At 43.8% G+C, this 26,090-nt stretch overlaps 1 protein-coding gene across 3 annotated transcripts in view; it reads left to right on the top strand.

Moving 5' to 3' along the window:
- Positions 1-26,090, top strand: part of sbno2b (strawberry notch homolog 2b) — an 85,795-nt gene that overhangs the window by 25,019 nt on the left and 34,686 nt on the right. The window contains exons 1-2 of one of the 3 annotated variants that reach the window (XM_083647848.1): positions 4,909-4,955; positions 8,190-8,304. In XM_083647848.1, the coding sequence (XP_083503974.1) occupies positions 8,230-8,304 (75 nt within the window). In that variant the 5' untranslated portion in view covers positions 4,909-4,955; positions 8,190-8,229. Of the gene's footprint in view, positions 1-4,908; positions 4,956-8,189; positions 8,305-19,392; positions 19,637-26,090 lie in introns of those variants that run through there. The other 2 variants (XM_083647847.1, XM_083647849.1) reach the window with 2 other exon arrangements.

Here is a 26,090-nt window from a genome sequence, read left to right as displayed (position 1 = left end):
TATTCAAGTCTGTAGTATACAGACTACAGGACGAAGGTGTTGTGACTCAAATGAAACGGGGACAGACCAACGCAAACGGTGACACAAACGGGGACAGACCACCGTGAAGACGGAATCCAAGGGAATCCCACACAGTCTTGGCCCAAAAAAGGTGAATGACATCACACGCAGCCAATACAAGCGAAAATATAATACCGTAATAATAATAATGACGCCAGTTTGTATTGTAAAGATCACAGGCGCCTGCGCAAGTAGCATGCAGTGATCAGTAACCGGGATACTAGTACTGATCATGTATACAGGGATATGAATAAGCTGCTTTCTCTTTGTTCCATGTAAATGCCATATCCCGAATATGATCAAAACCGGGATACTCAAGTCCATGTAAACGCAGTCAATACACCTTATCCTGCTTTCTGACCACAGCAGACTACCTGCGCAGGCACGGCTTCAGCCAAGTCTCACTTCTGGAGCGATGAGGAAATGGAGTTTTGCAGAGTTTTGTCTTTCGGTGATGAAAGAATAAAATGCTGGGCAGCTTAGATAGGAGGAAGCATTGAAATGCTGCCCTATTACAGACTACAGGACGAAGGTGTTGTGACTAAAATGAAAGCAAAAGCCGCGCGCTGCGCTCAAACAGGGACACTCCACCATGAAGACGGAATCCAAGGGAATCCCACGTCCCATGTGAATGACGTCACGTCACACGCACCCAATATAAGCAAAAAATAATAATAATAGTAATAATAATGACCCCAGTTTGTATTGTAACGATCACAGGCGCCTGCGCAAATAGCATGCAGTGATCAGTAACCAGGAATGATACTAGTACTGATCATGTATACAGGGATATGAGTAACCTGCTTTCTCTCTCTTCCATGTAAACGCCATATCCCGAATATGATCAAAACCAGGATAAGCCTCATAACCGGGATACTCAAGTCCATGTAAACGCAGTCAATGTTGCGATTGTCTTTTCTTCCAAGATCAGTAGGCTGCATATCTGACCGCTGCTCAGTGTGTTCCAGTCTGCCCGCTGCTCAGTGTGTTCCAGTCTGCCCGCTGCTCAGTGTGTTCCAGTCTGACCGCTGCTCAGTGTGTTCCAGTCTGCCCGCTGCTCAGTGTGTTCCAGTGTCCGCTGCTCAGTGTGTTCCAGTCTGCCCGCTGCTCAGTGTGTTCCAGTCTGCCCGCTGCTCAGTGTGTTCCAGTGTCCGCTGCTCAGTGTGTTCCAGTGTCCGCTGCTCAGTGTGTTCCAGTGTCCGCTGCTCAGTGTGTTCCAGTCTGCCCGCTGCTCAGTGTGTTCCAGTCTGCCCGCTGCTCAGTGTGTTCCAGTGTCCGCTGCTCAGTGTGTTCCAGTGTCCGCTGCTCAGTGTGTTCCAGTCTGACAGCTGCTCAGTGTGTTCCAGTCTGACAGCTGCTCAGTGTGTTCCAGTCTGCCAGCTGCTCAGTGTGTTCCAGTGTCCCCGTACAGTTGGGAGATAATTGATTGGATTAGAGAGCGCTCAGTTGTCTCTCCTTCACGTGGTCAGTCTGACTCTGAACAAAGCAGAGGAGTGACCGGGTCACATGACAACAGTTAGGAGGAAATGCGAACGGGCCTGTGACCAGCGGTCTGTTTACACACATGGATGCACATGGAACTGCCGCTCGCTCCCCTCCGCACGGAGGAAACCTTCCTTAGACTTTGACTACGTCAGTTCAGTGTGTGTGTGTGTGTGTGTGTGTGTGTGTGTGTGTGTGTGTGTGTGCGCACATCAGCAATGTAGAGAATTTCACAGTTGCCCTCAATTGAGTACCGCAGGGATGACGTGTTTTTGTAGGCTTAACCAGAAATCGCCGCCATTTTGGTTTGTCAGTTGAAAAGTCTATGGGGTTTTACAATGGGGATTTCACTTGAGTTTATGGGAGCACGAAGTTGGGTTAAGCAGGATAATGTTCACAAACGTTAATCACTTTTATGCCTTTTGAAGCGTTTTCAAAAAATCGTGTTTAAAAAAAACGCATTTACGTTCCAAAAGTCATAAAAGTGAAATCCCCATTCTAAAACCCCATTCACTTTTCCTCTGACAAACCCGGAAGTACATACTTCCGGACTCATTCCTGCGGTGCTCTATTGCAAATGCACAGTTCCAGACAGTAGATGTGATATATGACAGACAGGCCTCTGGTAGCTGAGAGAACCCTACATGTGATGTGATGCCGTGTTCTTAAAATGCAGGCCTAACTCTTTACACTAAAAGAAATGGGAAAATGTGGAGATGTTTATTTATAGGTTCTGTCTGGCCCACTTGAGACCAAATTGGGTCCCAGGTGGCCCGCGAGCTAAAATGAGTTTGACACGCCTGAGCTTCTGTCTCTTCCACTTTTCTTTTGGGAGGCAATGAGAGACACAACTATTGCTATTGCTTTAAGGCTTTATATTGGATCTTTTTAGTGATATTAGTTTTTCCATCTTCAATAACTCGTAAAGAAAAACCACATTGATAAATATATCTGCGGTCGCTGGAAGAGGGAGTAACAATTTACAACCGCCGGTTTCAATATCCGAGAAAATCCATCCACTGAATATCCAATCCAAACAATGTCAAGCTAACTTTGCTCGGGTCGTGTACAAGCCACAGCTAAATGGAACGAGTGCACCCGCCCCATCCCCCCTCCCCCCCGGGTGTTGTCAGAAGGTATTCTGGGAAACTGAGGAAATCTCTAACTGCAGTAGGAGACGAGGCAGGTTGAGGGGGAAGTGGGTTCACCAAAGGAGGTAAATTACAACACTTCTTCACAAAGTATCTCCTTGAATAACGTCTGAACGTCGTCATCCCAGTGTGATGATAACAATGCAACGGTATCTGAGCGTAGACCTTTTCAAGGGGAAGTTTTCTCTTTCTCTTTAGCTTGAAGGGGAAGAAGGTTAACAGCCAAATCTGTATCCTTGTTCAGTGTCATACACATATTATTTTTCTGCTGATACTAACTGAAATTTAAGCTGATGTGTGTCTGTACTGAGTGAGATATATTTAAAACTGTGTGTGATATTGTCACAGCACTACCGTTAAATTAACAATGACTAATATATCTACATGATCTAAATACAATATCTTTAAAACTCATTATCGACATTTTTGTTAGCTCTATTTGATTTTATCGGAGGGATTGTAATTTCTACCCTTATTTAAAAGAAAGTACTGTAGATGTAACTAAAGGCAGGTTACGTTTATTGTATTATAATGATTGGAATATATCGAACATTACAGTTCAAAGTCCTGAATAGAAAGCTGTAAAGACACACCTATCAGGAAATGGGTCATTGAAAAAAAAAGTCAGCTCACCAGTTCCTAAAAGGAGAACCTTGTGGCTGAAATAATCAATGAAGTCAATCAAATGTAATATCCTATCCAACATGAATGGACTACATCTCTGGTAAAACTACAGGACAAAATGTCTAAGAAAAGGCATGAAGAATTTTAACTTTCATCATTATAATGCAGTTTTGTTCAAGAAAATGTTTTCTCCAAGCCCTACAGTTCTGTTTGCACCACTGATTGGGTGGATCTGCCAAGGGCTTACTAACAGCCAGCCTAGCATTCTTGTGTCAAAGTGGCTCTCCCACAGTCTAAAAACGCCCACTGACGGAAACCAACTGACTAGCCACACTAAAGAATGACACTGGACAAAAAGCCTGGCTAGTATCTTTTAGCCTTAAATAAGAGATCGCAAACCCATAACAAGGTTGAAATGATGATGATCTGTAACAGCTAGTCTGGGAAGGCTCCACAAACAGTAAGTCAATCAGCTCTGTTGGCTGGGAGCCCCTAACCAGCTTTGTGTTGTTGGCTTGGAAAGGTTCTGATGCCGGCCTGCCAAAACGTCTGCTGTAATAATATCACTGTCATGTCAGCGCTGGCTAAAGGGCTAGCAAGGGGATTTCCAGTGTCGATGATTCTTACCAACCACAACACTGTGACCTTTATGGCTGTAGCATGAGTGCCAAATAGATTATGTACCAGTGTATAATATGATCACATGGCCTTTTGATTATTTTCAGCAGTCATCATTAGAATTGTTCATCAGCCCTTTTTTCCACTATATATATAGTCTGTTTAGGACTTATGAAAGAGCTTTATATCTCAAACCATTATTTTCTGCTTGGTCATGCAATGGTTATGGAACATAATTCCTTTTCAAAAAAGGTTTTTGAATTAACATGAAAATGTATCTTTTTTCCCAATCAGGCAAATTACTTAGTATCTGTTTATCTTTTATGTTTTATCTACTTGTGTTTTAGAGAAAGTAAAAGCCCAAATTACACATTTTCTGATTAGAGCCAAGTGATAATTGTACTTCAGCAAAAGATGCCCTGGGATTTATTGTTGAAAATCAGCTATTCACCAATTTATTTTTTTACATTTGAATATAGATGATGACAAATGCTGATGTTCACTGTATGTCATATGGAATAGTCATTGAAATACGTGAACAAAAATCCTGGCAACCATGTTTTCTCACACGGGTTTAATCTTCAGATTAGGGCTCCCTTTTCCATCCTATTGCTGTCTTTTGAACTTTAAATCACTCAAGTCAGTCATGGGGACAAAGCCTATGAATAGCTTTGGCCAAGCTCAATCACTCTCTCTGAGCCTGGCAACACTTGGGATAGGCAGAGAGAAACGTTGGACTGTGCTGTGCTGGACGCACCCGTTGCAAAGTTTTAGTTTTACTTTCATTTTGACTGTGCCAACTTCCACTGTCAGCGCTGTAGGTTAATCATCTCGTGACGTCTATGATTCAGGAAGAAACTGAAAACATCAGAGGAAATTTCCATTGTCTATTCGTTGGAAAGCAAGGGGCTAGTCAGAGAAGCACATTGCTGAGGAGAGCAGTCACATGAAGTGTGGAGCCGGTGGAGGGATGTCGCTGGATGTTTGTCAAACACTGAGGAGAGTGGACGAGGGAGCATGGTGTGTATTGAGGAAGGGTGGCCCACTTGGATCTTGTAACTAGAAAGACGGTATTCGCTCCACTTGCTGTCCTATTTACTCTCCTGACTTTCTGGTGTCCTCTCTCACTCTCTCTCTCACCCTCTTTCTCTCTCTCTCTCTGGCTCTCTCTCACCCTCTCCCCTGTGTCTCCATTTTTCACCCCCTCCCACTTTCTGGCCGTCTTTAGATGCTTGTTTTCAGTGTATCTTTGACAGTGTGTGTTGCTATGCTACTTGGTTTCTTGCCTTTGAGCTGTAGCACAGGCCTGGCTGTTGTTGCTGTTATCTTGTGCAGCTGATAGGTGAGATCAGTGGATGTTGGTCTATGTAATATAAATTATACATTTCCTACCGTTTCTTGGAAGGCTAATACAGTTCTTGTTTTTTCAATTTCTAAGATGTGGCAGCAATACATTTCCCCCAAGGAACACATGAAAAAAAAATGTGTTAGATGTCATAACTACAGTGATAATGTCATCATTGGGGAGTCGACAGTGATGATGCCGCAGTGATGATGATGTCATAATTTATGATAATGTCATCTTTGATGATGCCTCACTCATTGGTGGCTCCACTGATGATGATGTCATATGTCACCGATGATGTCATAATGTAAAGTGATGTCATGTCCAGGAGCTATAAGAGTAGGTTCTTCTTCTTGTTTTCTCAAGCAAAGTCTAAAATCAGGTGAAGATGAAGTCTGATTGGAAGTTGTGGACTGATCTTCATTTCGCTCTTGAGCCTCTCTGAAGTTCAAAGGGTGGGAAGAGATCAACTTCTCTTGAAGACATCACACAGATGAAGGCTCTCAAACCACATGCAGCCAGTGGGCTTTTATTTCATCCAGCCGCCGGGAGTCAACAAACCTTTCAACAAAGCATCCATGATGGGACAAACGCCGGCATTGACCAGGATGACTTTGGCTTCAGCACCGTCGACCGCGACGATGATGACGACAGCGGCTGCTGTCTTCAGCGACATCGCCATGCCAGACTGCAGCTCCTGGGAGGCGGGCTGCGGCGGCTGGTGGTTCAGCCACTGCGGCTCAGCCAACCTGAACGGAGACTGGCACCCGGCCGGAGAACACATGAGCTGGGGGTCCGGCCTCCATTGGCTCACCTGGAAGGCTCCCGACCCTTACTCTGCCCCGCGCCACCCGAATGATGATCAAGGCTGAAGGTTGAACATTTAGCAATTTATCCAACAGCCAGAGATCCTCTGCTGACCAACAAGAAGGAAGTTCTTCTAGGTATCTAGTTGGCCTGATGAGCATGTAACTCCTGGACATGACATCACTTTACATTATGACATCATCGGTGAGATATGACATCAGTGGCATCATCATAAATTATGACATCACTGTCAACATCACTGTGGCATCATCACTGTAGTTCCTAGTTCCTCATTGCGTGGCTCGCGAGACGCTGGCGGTTCTCGAAGCTTTAGTTGGCGGCTCTAAGAAATTGCAAAAAAGATTTTTTATTTTTATTTTTATTTTTTAGATTTTTTTAAAAGATTTTGTCCCCCCTGCTCTCCCCAAAATTTCAATAAACCTTTATGGCATATTATTACAATACAACAATACTGGTGTTGACAGTAATAGAAGGTGCCAAATCATTCAAAACAATAAGCATTTTGCTTTTAGGAGTATTGTGCCAGCGTGCAGCGCTGTTCCAAAACGTGTCAACGTGTGTCGTTGCCTGGGAAACGCACATCCCATAATACAACTGTTCGCATCGCATCCCATAATAGTATGATGATACTTGGGATGCCATTGCGAACATAGATGTGAACAGGTTAGCTAAAACTTCAGCGTCGCCAGCAACGGCCCCCACCGTTGCGGTCGGGGGACGTTTCGAAATCCCTCCAGGCCTGAAAGATTTTCTAGGGGAAACGTGTGTGTGTGTGTGAGTGTGAGTGTGTGTGTATCTGTGTGTGTGTGTGTGTGGGAAACAATGAAACAAAAAAATGGTAGGCAGATGTGCTTGGTTTGGGTGGCTTTTGGTGTTTTGCGGTAAAAGTGGCTCTCCTATTGACTTTGTCCTGCCAGTGCGGCTCTCATCGAAGAAATAGTGAGGATCACTGCTGTAGTTACATGACATCATCTAACAAAAACGAGTTGCAAGCATACAAAAATACATGCAGAGCATAATGTTGTACATCCTTTATCAGTTTTTTTTAAGGCAGCGCATGTTTATACTTCTAGTAGGAGCACCTCCTGCTGACATGAAGGCACTGTACAACCTTGTGCGCAGCTTACTCCACCATCTTTGTTTGATCAGGAACAGAGTAAACAAAATACTAAATGTCCCAATAATTCATGTTCACTCATTGGATTGCTGTGTATTCTCTTCAGTTATGGTCTGGCTATTCTCTGTTATTACACGATTGAGAAATGAAGAATAAAAGTTATTTTTGTCTTTGTTGTACAGTTGATAGTTGAGTGAAGGCAGCCATATACAAACAATAACTTGTCTGCAATTCAACACAATACCAACAGAACAGAGTTGTCAGAGAGCGCATTTCAAATGATTTCAAAGGAAAAATGACTCAAAGTAAAGCAATCGTTTTACTTTCACTTTTGTTTCAGTTTCACTAGTTTTCCCGTCACATGGACTCTCCCCCAAACCCTCGTGAAAACAGAGAAAGAGAATGATTATGATATAAGACAAAACTGCATTCAATGACGAGTGTCAGCTAGCAGCCTATTGTCAGTTGGCCAGACAGCACAGATGGCAGAGTAACACGAGGATGGAAAGGTAGGGAGAGAGAAATAGGTCAGAAACTGACAGGTTGAATAACAGAAGTTAAATTGCTCTCATGTTCTGCTTAAACATTGAATTGGATTGACTAAAAGTTATGTTGCTGCTTTGATATAATTTTACAGTTTCGAACGACTTCTTGAATTATTTTGTTAAGTAAATAACTTTTAAGTAAATAAAATAAAATAAACATTTACAGACTATTTTGCGTGGATATGAATACAGGTGTGCGTTGAGATTTTGGCTTGCCCTCTGGTGTGTGTGCCCCTTGTGCACAAAACGTTTGAAATCCTCTGCTGTGGTAGGAGACTTTGCTATAATTACTTAGCGGCTCCAAGGTGTGAGTGTGTGTAAAGGTATGATGACTGTGTGTGTTGTTGGAAAATAACTGTGTGTCAACTTTCCTCAGATAAATAACAATAAAAAAAAACTTCCCTCTTCTCTGTTCCCAGGCAATACCACTTGAACAGCGGCACCACCACTCCAGATCAAATGGACATGTACTCGGGATTCACCGACGCAGACTTTGCCAGCCTCAGCCTCCCCAGGAATGGAGACTTCTCCCAGGTTGGCTTCATATTATGGCCGTGATACATGTTCACACATTCTTTCTGTCCGTGTCACTTGATTATCAGGGAAGGACCGTACCTCCCCACCCATTCCTTTCATCCCGTCCGCTGTGTGTTTTCAGCTCATCTTAGTGTGTTTATAGCAGCCGGATGAAAGCCTAGCGTCTAGCGTCTAGACGCAGCTACAGTACCTGCCCTGTTCCTGTCAAGGCGTGTCATTAATAAAACACTATCATTTAACCTTGCCTTCTAGTTGGCCAGTCTGCCTCTTCAGAAATCAGTTACGTGAACCCAGAATGTCTTTATCGTCTTCAGTAATGACCAATGGGATCCATATTCATTCTATTCTATTCTATTCTGTTCTATTCTATTCTATTCTTATTCTCAAATGGGCTAGATGACTGGAGAGTTTTGGAGGTGTGCGAATGCTCTTTCAGTGTTTCCCTCAGGATACAACGCAAAGAATATTCATATAAAGTGTAGCCTTCTCCTCGCTTTATATTTAACCCCGTCTGCAGCGGCAGGTTAATTCAACCTACCAGTCCAACAAAAAGCCAGTTAACCTCCCATCATTTGCATTTTTCCATTTATGTCCACTTCTGCACCCACCCAGCCAATTCTGCATAATGAGCGTCGTATAAAGGGCGCTAATTATAATTATAATGACACAGACCAGTGAATTTCTCATCGGAGACGCTGAGTGCCTGAGTATTGCTCCCCAATACAGAACCATATTAGACACGCGCACACACACACACACACACACACACACACACACACACACACACACACACACACACACACACACACACACACACACACACACACACACACACACACACACACACACACTCTGATGGAGGAGTTTAAAAAGAGGGGCAGTCATGGCTTACTAAGCAGCCTGGCAGTATTCCCCTCATGTTTGGCCTGTAAGGAGGGGCGGCAGCCATTGAGTTATGAGGTGGGAGGGCAGGGCGGGGCGGGGCGGGGGACTTAAGAGATTGTGACCTCCAGTGTATTGCCTGTCACACCCGGGTGAAGCACTGGTGCCCCTGACTGGCTTTGTCTCCACCGTGAGTTATTGTCTGACCCTTTTGATACAGGGATTGACAGTATTGTGACCGCTAAATCAGAGTTGAGACCAGTTCTCTTGGTGTTCAGTGAAACACATTCACACACCGGATAATTAAATTGACTGAAATTACTGGCGTCCCGGATGCAATCGTTTGAGGTGGTTTGCGCTAAAAATGCATTCAAATTCTCCCTCCTATAGAGTCTACTACTGCCTCCCGTTGCCATGACAGCAAGGGAGATAGTAATCACACATCTAGAAGACATAAATTGCATGACAAGAAACAAATTATGGTGTAAATTAATGAGAGTTCGATTCTCACAGGATTGGTATTATCAGGGGGGGCTCCGTCTTCACCAAAATACTGTGGGTAATTTGCAGTGTAATTTTTACTTACAGACATGGCAGATTTGCGCAGGATTAAAGTCACCAATGATCGCCGCAATTATTGCAAATCACTGATGTCCCCGGGTATTAGTCCTCTGCAGATACTAGGGCTATTGACATGCATTTTAATGTTGGAATATGTTTTAATACACACAGAATCTGGGTAAATATTAGAGTAAAACAGAACTGATGGGCTATGACAGTTTTAAAAACAGCCTGTTTCTAATGTATGAATCAAATTCTCCACAAGCCTATGTGGCTAAATAGTATAGCCAATAGTTACATGATCTGAATTTATTTTTTCAATAGGACAGCTAGACATACACCCAAAGGTTTCACTTCAGGGTTGAGTCCAGGTGTGAGGATGAGTGAATCTGAGCACCGAGTGTGATGATGGTGGTGTTCTTTGGAAATGTGTCTGACATATTGTGGGTTTGTTGGGTAGGTTTTCCCCCCTTTAATGCAATAGCTAGCTGGCATGAAGCGAATGAAAATACAGTCAAACTAAGTGTGAGGTCCAGTTTGAGTCTGAGTGGGAGGCCGTCTGAGTGAGCTTCAGACGTAGACCGCTGGATAAGCACTGCACGAGTGTTAGTTTGATTGTTATTGTTAGCGAGGCTTTTGTGCCAGCCGACGGGGGGAAAAAACGGACATTAATTTATATGAAAATGTTGTGGATTAGTATTTTAAGCGGAGGGGATTTTAAAAACAAAGACTCCACATGAAGGTCTTCTCATCCAAGCACAATGATGTGTCATCCCCGTCACGTGGACTGTAACACTGCCATGGCTTTTGTGATTCATGTGGGGTTTCCCTAATCTTCCATCTGCCCATTCTTCAGCGTGTGTGTGTGTGTGTGTGTGTGTGTGTCTGTGTGTGTGTGTGGCCATAGCGTTCTCCTTTACAAGTAATTAGAAGGGTTCAAGAGTGGGTGATACACGTCGGATCATCTATTCATCATTGTAGACTTTTCTATTTACACTGGTATGTCCTGACAGTTGTCGGCTTCATGTGGTTTAGTCTAAATTAGCTCTTTCATCATTGGTGCATGCATGAGCAGCAAGTTTACTGGTTTCCTGGCAATGGAGACATGGAATGGCTAGTGTGTGTGTGTGTGTGTGTGTGTGTGTGTGTGTGTGTGTATATGTGTGTGCACAGTCTTGGATGTGTTGTGCTTTCTCAGCTGTTCTGCTGGTGTGGGACACTCCCCTCCAACTGAGGCACGTAGAGAAGATGTAAGTCATGAGGTCAAACATGACTAATCTTCCCCCCCCTCCTCCTCCTCCTCCTCCTCCTCCCCTCTCCCATGTGTTTCAACCTCCAGTCTGGCCCCATGGCACGCCGACCCCGCCCCCTAGTCTGTCCACACCCACACTCAGAGAAGCAGGATCCGTCGGCGACTCTGCATTGTCTAACCATGACGGCGGACACGGAGGCATCCCCCGACCCAGTCGGGAGTTGTTGATACGATTGCGCAGTGGTCAGGTCTCTCTGCCATGTTGACCTCAGCCGTTTCCCCTGTTTTGAGTTACAACATGCGGAGTCATTAGTGAGAGGCCTTTTGATTTGCCGTCCCGCAGTGCGAGTTTGTTTTCTCAGACCAGCGAAGCTCGATGGAATATCCCTCCATTGTTCAGAAGCACACTGTTGCACTGTGTGTGGACAGGATGTTCAGCTGATCACTTGAAAGCAGGAGCTTCATGTTTGTTTGCATTGGGATTAATAGCCTCTTCATAACTCTGCGACTTTGAGACTTTTTGAGACTTTGCAGTCAATTATGATATGATCTTGCTTTGTAATCACTGAAATTGACTACTTAGTCACCATAACAATAGGATCAACTTGATGTCGCACCTTTTTGATAGGCTTTGAAAGTTAATTGGATGTAGCCTGTATGAACATGGTACTTAGATCAAATATATGTGTGTGAGAAATCTTTCAATAATATTTATGACTAAAAGGCTAAAAGTAATCTCATGTGTAAGAAATGACTGTTCTACATTGAGGAAGTTGGAAGTAAAAATGTTAATAATTAACTCATTGGTTTGGGATTTATTTAGCTTCAAGAGTGATTTTTGTTCTTGTGTGACCCTCAACACAGGCTTTGAGAATCCCGGGCCACTTACTGATACTTATGCTTAAATTAACCCACTCATATTCTGGTTTATTTCAAGAAAAACATTTGGCTAGTGGAAATTCGAATTGGCTGGTAACTTTAAAATCCAGCAGCCATATTGGCAGGGGGTCAAAAAAGTTAATTTCAAGCCCTGCAGGGAGAGCAGGTGGTGACATAGGAGTGAGTGAGAAAATTATCAAATATTGGTGGTTAAGACTGAATAATGACATCACAACTGTTAATTTAAAATGAGTTATTCCTCTAAACCTGGCTTGAAATGCCCAGAATTTGGCACCGGTGCCCTGGCCGCCTGGCCTATACACTATAAAGCATTATGAATTTGCTATAACCAGGTTGAGGTCATCATACATGCATCATGAGCACTTTGCAATTACCGTACATCATAACTGACTGCAGCAGGACATGTCAGCATACACTATAATGCAGTGTGAATCTCTGCCAGAGCTAGAGTATGATGAGGTTTGAAGTCATGTATTTGCCACTGGATTTCTTTTGTTTATGAGACATCAAATGTATTGCAAGCTGTGGAATTATTGTGTGTGTGTGTGTGTGTGTGTGTGTGTGTGTGTGTGTGTGTGTGTGTGTGTGTTCCAGTGTCATAAGTAATTCATAAAATCATATGAGCTAGAGTCAAGTCACATCAAATTATCTATTAGAAGAAATTAGCGAGTTTATGAAAAGGTCACGATTCTCTTATAGATAATTTGCTATCACTTGAGTTAATATGATGAGTTCATGAATGACTTATGACATTGTGGCACACGGATAACAAATCCACAGCTCATAATGCATTTGCTGCCTTTAAAGACAAAAGGTTCTGATGGCAAATTAGGAATAAGAGCGGGGGCAAACCCTGGGGGTGAACTTTGACCTCGATTACAATTAATGACCCCCCCCCCCCCCTTTATCACCCGTCCCCCCGTCCCCCGTCCCCCGGATTCCCAGTTGTTGCTCCACCCCCTCTGCCCATCTGGAGAGATTTGTGGACAAGCACATGCTTCCTCCAATACATGTGCAGTCACCAGCCGCTTCTTTTCACCTGACAGCGAGGGGGTTTCACCGGCAGGACCAGGAGTGCTTTAGTCTCTTTGAAATGGGGCAGAGAGTTTACACTCTATATTCAAATCAACTGTATCAATCAATGAGGGGAAACAAGGTGGGTAGACTTTTAGACTACTCACCTTGGATACTTTACCCACCTCTGTATTTACCACTACACCCCTGGGCAGGACATAGTGCGTGGGAGGATCACGCTATTCCCCTTAGTTACACCCATTATTTATGTTGTACGGGGGGGATCTATATCTAGTTTTCCTTCCCCCCCCAATCATTTTGCAATGCATGGTACATGTAAATAGATTTAACATTTGGTTGTATTTGGTGGTTGTTGTTAAAATATACCCTCCATGCACTCTCAAGCCTAGCTTGAAATGAACTGCTGTGCCAGGCCAGCTAACAAAGACGGCCTAAATCAAATCAAAAGGCTTGGTGTCGGGTGATTGACAGTAATTTGAGCACAAAGCAATGCACACATTGATTTCAAAACACTCCCAACTCTGGCACAGTGAGATAAACATAGAACAACAGAAACTTTGACAAAACCAAATTTAGGCTTCATTTCCATGAAATGAGTGGCATATTGTGAGTAAAACGAGGCCTGACTTAGAAAGGATGAAGGAGAAAGTGATTGAGTGTGGTGTGAGGCTCTCACAGTCTGTCATACAGTACAGCACACCTGCCCGTGCGTTAGCTCGGTCATTTGTGGGTTGAAAGCGTCTGAAACATGATGCACATTGTCAGAGTGAAAACAGGACTTACTGGAAGAGAGGAGACCAGGAGAGTTCATTCACTAACCGCTCTGGCTAACCACAAGCAACTCTGCAAGCACACACACCCACAGACTACACATACTAACATACTGTATGTACACATTCAAACAGGCATTGTAATCTTCACCTTTTTCATATCAAGGACCCCAAATTTAGTCCACATTAGAACCATGGACCCGCATTTGATGTCTCTGTCTGTCTGTCTGTCTGTTCTCTGACCCAAATCTGAGAATAATTTAATTGTCAAATATGGGATTTTGTCCGGTGTTATATGACTTGACTGAACTAAACTAACTAAAGTGAAGTTTAAGAATTCAACAATACGCCTGGGAGTCACTGGAACCTCCTCAAGGACCGCTGGTGGTCCCCGGACCCCACAACGTCAATAACTACTGCATTAAAACACACACACACACACACACTAGGGCATTCACAGACTAGTCGACTAGTCGACTAGTAAAACCACTAGTCGACACTGTGCTTAGTAGTCGACTAGTCGTTTTAGCAAAAAAATTTTTTTTTTTTTTTTTTTTTTTTTTTTTTTTTTTTTTTTTATCTTTAAGAAAGAACATACATGGACTATCATATCCCATATCCCCCACAAAGAACATCAAAACACAACAAAACAAAACAAGAAAACTGCATAAGATACACAATAATCCAAGAACAAACAAGACTATTGGACAAACAACCAAACAAAAACAATGCATTCAAAGTAAATACATAGATCTTGCCCTGTTGGCAGCTAGGAAATGCATAGCTTTAAATTGGAAACCATCCAATCCCCCAGCTGTAGTTCACTGGTGGAATGAACTCTCAAGCTACCATACGTTGGATAACATTTACTACAAGAGCAAAGGCAGATTCTTAGACATCCCCAAAATATGGCAACCACATACAGAGTTTGACTTTAAGAACTTTTTACCCCAGTGTCATTAGGCTTATCAGGATAGGAGCTGAATGCATTGTTTTTGTTTGGTTGTTTGTCCAATAGTCTTGTTTGTTCTTGGATTATTGTGTATTTTATGCAGTTTTCTTGTTTTGTTTTGTTGTGTTTTGATGTTCTTTGTGGGGGATATGGGATATGATAGTCCATGTATTGTATGTCGTGTAAATACCTCATGTTCTTTCTTAAAGATTAAAAAAAAAAAAAAATTTTTTTTTTTTTTTTTTTTTTTATTAAAAAAAAATTAAAAACGGTTAGTCGACTAGTCGACTACCTTTAGGGACGACTAGTCGACTAGTAAAATTCACTAGTCGTGAATGCCCTAACACACACACACACACACACACACACACACACACACACGCACACGCACACACACACACACACACAGTCTCATCCTCCCGTTCGCTCGTTCTCTCACTCTTGCGGTCTTTCTCCTGCTCTCGCTTTCTCCCTCTCTCATACTCTCATAGACACACGTGCGCACGCGTACACACACACACACACACACACACACATTGTATAAATACTAAATGCTCCATTCAACAGGTTCAATTTGCATCAACTTCACCAGCTTTTTACAGCTCTACTTTGTTTACCGTGTTCTGTCCATATTGGTCCCAGTGGTGCTTTGAGTTTGCAGCTTTCAGGTGGTGATGCAGTGAAAGGCTTTTCTTGTTTTTCTTGTCTCTTCTTTATGAGGCCAGCAAATCTTCATATTCATCTGTCATGATAATGAAACACCGTTGGTGTTTTTCGCCGACTTCCTTGTAAGACTGTTTATTCACCTTATCATTTGTCCATATCAAGATTCAAGATTTTTATTGTCACTCCGTAGTACAAGTATCACGTGTGAAATCCTTGTGCTGTGAACTCCGTTTACAACATAGTACAAATATAACAGGGCATATGAGTGCAAAAACAACAAGAGACACAACAAGCAATAAGGCAGTAGAGTGATAAGACAAGTCATTGGCATATTCACTGCACATAGGTGCACGTCATGTGCATACTTTGGACGTACTTAAACATTTTAAATTCAACGTATTTGACGTACAGGTGCAAATAGCATATACCTAATTAAACATACAATTAAACATTAGACATACATAATGGTAGCAGCTGCAGTGCGGTACAGTACAGCTACTACACTATTTGTGTATGTTAAGGAGTCTCGTGGCCTGCGGGAAGAAACTGTCCCTCAAGTGATTTGTGCGTGCTTTTGGGACCCTGTATCTCCTCCCTGAGGGTAACAGGGAGAACAGGCTGTTGTGGGGATGGTTTGTGTCTTTGATGATCTTCAGGGACCTCCTGAGGCACCGCTGGTTGGTTATACTGTATGTAGTTCCTGCAGTTCTGGCAGCTCACATCCTGTTACATGCTGGGCCGTGCGTCTCACTCTTCGTAGCGCCCTGCGGTCCATGGTGGTACAGTTCCCGTACCAGGTGGTGAAGCAGCCAGTCAGCAGGCCTGATGGTGCCTCTGTAGAAGTACCTAAGGATTTCTGGCCTTAGCCCAAATTTCTTTAGGCGCCTGAGTCCGTGTGGTCGCTGTTGGGCCTTTTTGACAACAGTGGCGGTGTGACCGGCCCATGTCAAGTCCTGGTGGATGTTGACTCCCAGGTACTTGAAGCTGTTCACCCTTTCCACCACTGTGCCGTTGATGGTGATTGGGGGGTGTGCGCCCCCCCCCCCCCTCCTGTAGTCTACAATGATCTCCTTGGTCTTGGAGACGTTCAGAGAGAGGTGGTTGTCCTGGCACCACTGTTCTAGGGCCTTCACCTCCTCTCTGTAGGCCGTCTCGTCGCCCCTGGAGATCAGCCCCACGACTGCTGTGTCGTCTGCAAACTTCACGATGGTGTTAGAGATTTGAGTCGCCACGCAGTCGTGGGTGTAGAGGTCGTACCAGAAGGGGCTGGAGACGCATCAGGATTAGCAGAGTTAGCATCAGGATGCTAACAACACGTCATTTTGTAATCGTTATTCCGTTTTAGACCCGGAAAAAGATTACGGTACTCCTACCTTTATCATTTTTAGACTTGCCAAAAAGCCGTTTTCAAGCAAAAAACAAACTGTTATAAAGTTTTCATATTTTTTCGGATGAGAACGTAACATTCCAAATATGTGACCAGTTTATCAGAATACCGCCTATTTGGAATTTTTTTTACGAGCAGCGAGGAGCGTTGGCTGTGTGACTGGTCGGACTAGTATCTGTCAACCCCTACTGGCAGTGAGAAAACACTGTCGACGTGCTTTTGTAACTAACGTTAAATGCAGATGGGGTACAGCCATCGGCGGCTCCTCACAGCAGTAACGCTATGAGCCTGTAACTGAAGTTGGCCACACTCGCCGCAGTGTAGCTGCTGAATGTTGCCAAACTTCATTCATAGATTACAGTTTGTCGATGTATACAACGCAACCCGCCGGCTAACGCTGAACCGGAAGAACAAATACAATTGCGTCTGACATGGAAGATAAAAAGTGGGCGGGGCAACTTAAGGTGAATAGATTGTTGCGTGGATGACGTATCCACCTGATGAGTAGTCCACCTGATGCATTATTTTACGTTAGTTTTGGGTGGTTCTTTTTCAGCCCCCTGTCAAATCCACGCATACAGGGCTTGTATGTGGAATCCAATCAGCTACATTCCAAATCGTCACCTTTGCTGCGTGCCAGCTGTAAGGTGACTACCAACACTTTGACCAGTTCAAGGTCAACTAGGAGTGTGTGTGTGTGTGTGTGTGTGTGTGTGTGTGTGTGTGTATCCAAGTTCCATCTTTAGGCTGTGGTGCAATGACGAGGTGTGTGCATGTGTCTTCAGAGAAGGGTCTCATCAATGATTCATCTCCCCTGATGGCCTTCTGCGTCCCACTGAACCAATACACACACACACACACAGTCACGCACACACGCACGCACGCACACACACACACACACACACACACACACACACACACACACACACACACACACACAGTCACACACACACACACACACACACACACACACACACACACACACACACACACACACACACACACAGTCTCACACACACACAGTCTCACACACACACACACACACACACACACACACACACACACACACACACACAACAACAACAACACACACGCGCTATTCCGCTCACACTGACGGAGGATTCCCACTCATACCATGATGACAGCATGGACAGGCGCCACGGCGTCTCTGTGCGTCTGTCTCTCCCCCTCAGTCCAGCAGACATGGACGTTACTGTCCCTCACACCATCCTGGACTTGATATCATGTATTCCTGGAAGCGGACCCTTCTCCTTTACTGATAAAACCTCATCATTTCTGTTATTAAACACCACAATTTCCTCATTTGCAGCCGGCTCCTAAGCGGTTAACATTTTTTTTCACTGTCATAAAAGCTGATGTTGCGACACTGTCTCTAAATAAGTGCCCTGGAGTTGTTGAAATCAGCCGTTTGCCATTAGATTCCCAGAATGCTCTCTCTTTCCTCATCACACCCCTGCTTCCAGTAAGCAGGAAGGAGTGTTTATGAGGAGGTATTTGTGTAATTGCGCGAAAATAGAAATAGTGATTTGAATAGGCCGAAATAATGATTTGAATAGGCCGAAATAATGATTTGAATAGGCCGAAATAATGATTTGAATAATAGGCCTAAGTGCGGTTTGCACTTGAACTGACCTGTTCAGTTTCTAGATGAAGTTCTGACCACTTTGATGGTCTTCTTGATCTTTTGACTATAATGTTGCCCGGAGCACCACGAGAAGAAATATCTGCCCCAGTTGCCAATTATCATCCTATGCCGATTTACTCAGACGTGATGAAGGTAAATGTTTATTTCTTGTTTATTAAAAGGATCCTCATTAGCTGCCGCCTAGACGACAGCTAGTCTTCCCGGGGGCCAAAAAGGATTAGGGGGGGATGTTACTTTTGACAGACTAAATGACAAGGCCGCGCATCACCGCAGACCTGCCGCCGCATCTACATTCTCATAACGTACTCTTCTCCTCCGCAATTAGCTAATTAGCAACCTCGTTAGCCACGGCTCTCATTAGCTCTGACACCCCTGAGCTAACTAACTGTGCTAGGAATCAATCAATAGGGGGGCCTCCAGATCATGACATCAGCCCCGGTAATCACGAGCAGATCGGTAGCTTTGAAACGGAGCCCACACTACACACAGACAGACAGACAGGACAACAGGCAGGCGGCCAAGCAGGGAGTCGCTCTCTAAATATCATAATCATTAAATAGCGGCCCAGGCCCATTAAACAGAGCGGTAAGCAGCGGGGTGTGAGCAGCACCCAGGTCCACAGCGCAGCACTGTTTACACTACAATGCGGTTGAGTTACACCATGTACAGTAAAATGGGCCTGACTGCCAGTAACTCGAGTCACTTACCAACACAAGCATCATTTCCTGAAAGCTCCTCCCCTCCTCCCTCCCTCTTCTCCCCTCCTCTCCCCCCTCCCCCCCCCCCCTCCCCCTGCTGCTCTCTCTCTCTCTCTCACTCACTCTCCCAACCACCTTTCTGAGCGCCTGAGGAAGCCCGTCCACAATCACCATGACTAAAACACTCTATGCAAATATAGCCGACTGTCTCGGCCAAGCAGGAAGCGTCTTTTAAAGGGGGTCTACAGTGTGTGTGGTGTGAGCCTGGAGCTTACCTGCGCTAGAGGCAGATGTGTGTGTTGGACCAGGGAGGAACTGTGCAGGGGCTAGTGAGGGTTCACTGTTGGGCGGACGCGCGTCAGCTTGTAAGGTGAATACCCCCCCGACACTTTGACCGGCACATGGAAGGAGCTGTCGCGCTCGGGGATTCAAGGTGAACCTAGGACTAGGAGTGTGTGTGTGTGTGTGTGTTTCCCCCCCACACCACAGCGTTTGGACCCATGTCTCTCATGCAGTTTTGGACTAAGTTGTATTCACAGCTGGGACGGCCACTTCCCAAGGTACTGGCACTGTTCGCTTCTCTTTTTTGCTTATATCACGCTGTCTGTTGTTGTGTTAAGGCTTTTTATCATTTTGTGGAAAGTCGAGTTTTTATTTGAGTTGTCGTGGCCAGTAATTGAAAAGTGTTTGACATGAAAACGTATTCACTGAAAGCTATTTGTCTGAATAGAGTTTATATTCCCCTTATCAGAGAAGCACTAGATAAGACTAACTGTACTTATTTACCTGGTTGTATTTTCAGTTTTTACTTCCTTGAATGAATTTTGAAAATACTTCCTTATATTGACCAATACCAAACATTCCTTGTCCTCTGTCTGGAGTTTGCTTTTGGCCATGCCTGTCTTACAGCCTGGTATGACCCCGTCAAGTTAAGGGGAATTCATCCTTTGTTTAGAAATCTGTATTAAATGTCATTTAAAAGCTGAGTGACAGACCTAAAGTGCGCAAAAGTGTTCCAGTGTGCTTGTTTAGTACCTGTTATAACTGCTAAATCATATTTTGATTATTGCAACACAAACATGTAAAACACGGTAGCCCAGTATATTCAGATTTGAACATTCTAATCAGTTTGTTGGTTGGTGGAGCAGCCTGCCAGTCACGCATCCAGTGTGCCATGTATTCAGACTCTCATCCAGTGTGCCATGTATTCAGACTCTCATCCAGTGTGCCATGTATTCAGACTCTCATCCAGTGTGCCATGTATTCAGACTCTCATCCAGTGTGCCATGTATTCAGACGATTCAGACTCATCCAGTGTGCCATGTATTCAGACTCTCATCCAGTGTGCCATGTATTCAGACTCTCATCCAGTGTGCCATGTATTCAGACTCTCATCCAGTGTGCCATATATTGAGACTCATCCAGTGTGCCATGTATTCAGACTCTCATCCAGTGTGCCATGTATTCAGACTCTCATCCAGTGTGCCATGTATTCAGACGATTCAGACTCTCATCCAGTGTGCCATGTATTCAGACGATTCAGACTCTCATCCAGTGTGCCATGTATTCAGACGATTCAGACTCTCATCCAGTGTGCCATGTATTCAGACTCTCATCCAGTGTGCCATGTATTCAGACTCTCATCCAGTGTGCCATGTATTCAGACTCTCATCCGGTGTGCCATGTATTCAGACTCTCATCCGGTGTGCCATCTATTCAGATTCTCATCCAGTGTGCCATGTATTCAGACTCTCATCCAGTGTGCCATGTATTCAGACTCTCATCCAGTGTGCCATGTATTCAGACTCTCATCCCGGGCCAACAAATATGACAAATGGTTGTCTGCCTCACTTGCTGTCTTCCAGTAAGTGCTAGAACCTGATACCCGACCAGACAGAGTAGCACTTTGTCTCTCTACCATGTAGCTAGAGGTAAAGGGCCATTGTTATTCTGCCCCCGTGGACCCAACTCTGCTTATTGTGTCGTTTTTCATTTTTCATTCATGAGATTAGACAATGAACATGGAATTGGAACCTATAATCTGATAACTATAGGTGCAAGGCTTGCTAACCCTATCTCTCCACTGAATTTGATAAGCCCATTGCTAACGGAAGTCAACCTCAGGATTTCAGCAATGATATAAGTTTGTTCCCCTCAGGTTTAAAGGGACGACGGTCAGTTTTCTAAGGTGTTGTTTATATGCGGGTTTCTTCAGTTGATGTGTTTTTTCCACAGAGGAATAGACATGTATTTGTGCTGCTGTTTATGGTGCTGTTAAGGGCCAGGGGTGCAGCAGCAGGGCAGCAGCTCCATGGCCTTGTTGTGAGCCCACAGTGAGCTGGGCTCCACACGCACTTTATGGGAAGTGGATGAGCAATGGTGGAGAGGATGAATGAGGGAGTTATGGGGGGAAATGACGATGAGTATTAGGGGAGAGAAGAATGAGCAAGTGGAGGATGGGTGCCGGTAATAAGGTATTTAGTTCTGAACCTTTAATCTCAGCAAGTTGATCTGCTGTAATAGTATACTGAATGCAGATTAAATAATCTGCCAGCCATGGAAGTACTCGGTAGCACATGTCACAAATAAGGTCAAATAGAGTAGACGGCTCATTTAATTTGCGCCACATTTCATTTCACTGCCTTTGATGCATTTGGCCAAATCAAGCGTTGTACAGAGCATATCAATTACTGCAAACAGTCATTCATCTGTTTTGCCTTGTTGGCGGTTACAGTACAGTCTGTCACGCTTTTCTCCTGGAGTGTTCTGATGGAAATTAGGTTTTGGGCTGATCAGTCCCTTTTGAGGAGATTTGCTGTAGTGTTGAAGCATCCTCCTCGGTCTCGCCGGTCATATTATTCAGTAAATGTTGGTTACTTAGAATGTTTTTAGACGGTTCTTTTCACTTGAGAGGGTTAACAGTCAGAGTGAGACATGAACACCGGCAAAATGCTGCTCATTGTTTTTGCTGTGTTTGGTCAGTTTGGCTGCTCAACCAACGATCATGTGGAGATCCCACTGTATTTTAAAAGCCTAACTGTGATCATCATCATAATGAAAGTGTCTCAGCTCACTGTGGCCGGCAGGACCAAACAAGCATCAGTTTCCTGCTCTGCTTATCGGTTGATTTCTCGGCTGAAGGCCAAGACCAGATTACTGGCATTGAGCTCATCCTCCTGAGTGGCAGCATGGCCCTGCTCCATTGACCACAGGTGTGTGTGTGTCACACACAAGACAAAGAGAGGAAGCTTCTTTGCTGTAATAACCTTCAGGGAGCAGAAGTGTCGTTGGATTGTTAAAGTGAGGTGGCGTTTTTGTAAGTAAGCCATTAGACGAAAGACTTTGACATCCACCGTGTTCTCGGCATGAAACTGCTTCTTGCCATCTTGCGTATTGGTCTCCCATAGGGCTGGGGATATATCCATATATATCCATATTGTGATGGAAATCGTCTTAGATTTGGGATATAGTAATATCGTAATATGGCATACAAGTGTTGCCTTTTCCTGGTTTTTAATCCTGCAATCCAGTAAAGTGATGTAATTCTCTAAACTTAACAGACTTTAGCTGTTCTATTATTTGCCTTAGTCATTATATCAAAAATATCATCGTGTAATAAATAGTTGGTGAAAGCACCAAGTTACAACTCAACATTTAGCCCACTATGTAGGAAATACCAAAATAATAGTGCATCACCTTTCAGCCTAGAAATACTGATATGATTTTTGATCCATATCGCCCAGCCCTACTCTCCCAAGTAGTGCAATAAAGTTTAAGTAGGACATAGTGTTGTATTGCCCTAAAGTCAAGTCTTATTTTTCACCAGGTACTTTCATTTTCAATTTCAGCTTTAGCCTGTACCGTATTCTCATCATGCCAATTTAGATTTCATCAGATTTTTCAGTGGGTCAAATTTGCATGCGATTGTTACAAACGTCAGCATTTACCGGTACTCAACTAAAGAGTTGTGTTGCAAGTGTTGTAACTTGTGTGGTCGGCTCTGTTGTAATTTCTCCTTAACTGAGACGTCATCTTGCGTCACAACAGTCCCCTCAACATCCACTTTCCTCACCACAGACTGCAGGCTCACACCTGCGTGCCCAGTTACCCCACTGGCACTGACACACGTACGCACGCACGCACGCACGCACGCACGCACGCACGCACGCACGCACACGCACACACACACACACACACACACACCAACGCACAATTGGATGCCAGATGACTTATTTCCTGTCTTTTTTTGTAGTTTCGCAAATCACAGTTTTTTACAGTAATCATCCTGAGAAGTAGGGGTGGGAATCGTGGAGTAACTCACGATACGATATGGTCACGATACTTGGCCCTCGATAGCGATATTATCACGATACAGCAATTCTGCGATAATCGATATATTGGAAGAAATTTAACCTACGATACATCACGATATCTGTGTAACTGAAGAGAAAAAAATACCCCTAAAAGGCAAGAAGCAGGTATTATGTATTTATTAGCAGAATTGACATGAACTCTCTGAGTTCACTCACTCACTCATACCATTTTCGATACCATGGAGGAAAAGTTACACATGAAGTCTTTTTATTATTATTATTAAAACAAGAAAACCTATATAATCTACCTACCTATATAATTTCTAAAAGTAGATATTAATGATCAAACATTTCCATTCAAGTAGCCTACAGTATTTATGTTTTTGTTTCAACTACAAACATAAATAAACGTCAACTTGAAACTATGTTTCAACTACCACACACAGCATAATATTTTAGCCTGTTTATAAAAAAAAAAAAACTTAAATAAACATATCGATACTTGGTGCCAGTGTATCGATAACGTATCGCAAGTGGAAATATCGCGATACCGTGAGTATCGATATTTTGTCCCACCCTTACTGAGAAGCCCACCTTCCTCCTTGCTTTGGGTGGGTTGCATCTCTGTTCCTCCTTTCTTGTTTCTACATGGACTTGACTTTATATAATAGTGTTTTATATATAGGTATTGTATGGAATCATGTATTGTTTTCTTTCTCAGTGTTAGGTTGAGGGTGTGACTTTTGACTTTCTTATATTTTAAGAAGAAAGAGGTGGCGGGTACAGAAAAGGGGTCCAAAATGTTCAGACATATCCAGGCCCGGCTCCAGACCCAAGTTACAGAGGGGGCCTGCCACTAGCTTGGGGGGGCCAAGCTACCCAAGGGGGGTCCGGGGGGATTCTCCCCCGGAAGAAGATTTTGTACATTTTAAAGTAAAATTCGTCAACCTGGTGCATTTGAGAGCAAAATGAAGAGGCTAAATCTGTGAAGAACTACACACATCTCTAATGTGTTGTGACTTTACAAATAATTAGGCCTAAACAATTAATATTAAGTGTATTTACACATTGTGCACAAATTGCATTCATTGCGACAAATTTACAATAGTTAATATCCAGCCAGAATCATTGCAAATGGATGTTCAAAGTAACAGTTAGCAATAGCATTCAGTTAATCAATGCCTAATGACAGCCAGATTCCATGTTAAACTTTAAAACGGAAAAACGTTTAGCAAAAAAAAAAAAAAAAAAAAATTTTTTTTTTTTTTTGAATGGGGGGGCAGTTTGTTGAATGGGGGGGCCCGGCCCGGTCAGGCCCGCCCCTAGCGCCGGGCCTGGACATATCCCGGCGAATGCCAGCTCATCCCCATGGCATACAGGAAGGTTCACTTCCTCCTCGCACACAAAGAAGACACAGTAGAGATCAAATCTCTCTCTCTCTCTCTCTCTCTCTCTCTCTCTCTCTCTCTCTCTCTCTCTCTCTCTCTCTCTCGCTCTCTCTCTTGTTTGTTTTTGCTATCTCTTTTGGTCTGTTCTTTCATGCTGTTGTTCACCCTTATTTAACTGTTTATCTTCTTGTTTTGTGCGTCCTTCTTGAACTTGTTGTTTCCACAGTGGATCATGAGATGCATGAGAGAAAAATCCGAAGTGACCAAACACAATTCTATACATCTTCAAAAAAGCTCAACACACGGTTGATGTTTCAGTGTGTATGATGTATATGATGTTTCCTCAGTTTCTGCTTCTGACATAATAGTAGTCAACTTGGGTGTGAGCTTAGCCTTTCCTCCACACAGACAGAACTAGCTCTCTGGACCCGCTCTGTTATTCTGCTCCTGGAAGCCGGGACACTCGACATGGCATCCTTTTATTTTCCAGAACATATGAAAACATTGGAACATTCCAGAGGCCTTGGTTAGGTAGCAGCCAGCTGTCCCCTGGCCTGCCTTCCTCTGACTGGGCAGGACATGAAAGCCTCAGAGGAGGTCCCGGCCTGGACCCGGACACAAATGACCCCCACTACTAGAAAAATGTAAATACAATGACAATTCATCATCATGCCTTATTTCTTACTTAGCCTAATCCTCCAGAAATAACAATAACAAGTCACATTGCAGAGGAATTGTCAATATAAATATCCACGAGCCAAACTGGCTGTTCTGAGGCGAAATTGCCCCGCAGCCCCGACATTGCAAAATCTCCAGAGGAAGGCCTGATGCTGGAGGCCTTGTAGCATTAGCTTTGGCTAGGCGGCGTGTTGTTGTCAGTTGAGCGCTTGAAGCTATATGATGATGTGCTGCTAAGCTTATTGAGCAGGTCAGTTACACCCGGGGGCCTTGTGGAGCTGAGAAGCAGCTCTTGAACGCAGTTGAAAGCAGTTGAACTTGGACTTGGACTTGGGGGTTCCGCAGCTTCTTTGCATACTAATACAGTAGGAGTACAGTTAACTTTCTTCTTCTTCTCCTCCTCCTCCTCCGGCAGTTGGCATCCTTTATGTTGCATTACCGATTTATCCATCCACTGTTTCCCTACATTATGTCCCTACAGTGAGTGAACTTTCAACAAATTGTCTCTTTGGTCAAAGTTGTGTGACGACAATATTGAGAACTACTTGACTTGTGTGTTGAGCCTCTAGCCCACTACAGTGCTTTTGAGATTATGCAACGCTAGCATGTGCTGTCCACAAAACATAGATGGTGCA

The sequence above is a fragment of the Poromitra crassiceps genome, assembly GCF_964638095.1.
Source record: "Poromitra crassiceps genome assembly, chromosome: 12".
Taxonomy (NCBI): Eukaryota; Metazoa; Chordata; class Actinopteri; order Beryciformes; family Melamphaidae; genus Poromitra; species Poromitra crassiceps.
The sequence above is the reverse complement of the archived record's forward strand: the minus strand, read 5'-3'. Positions and strand labels throughout refer to the sequence as shown.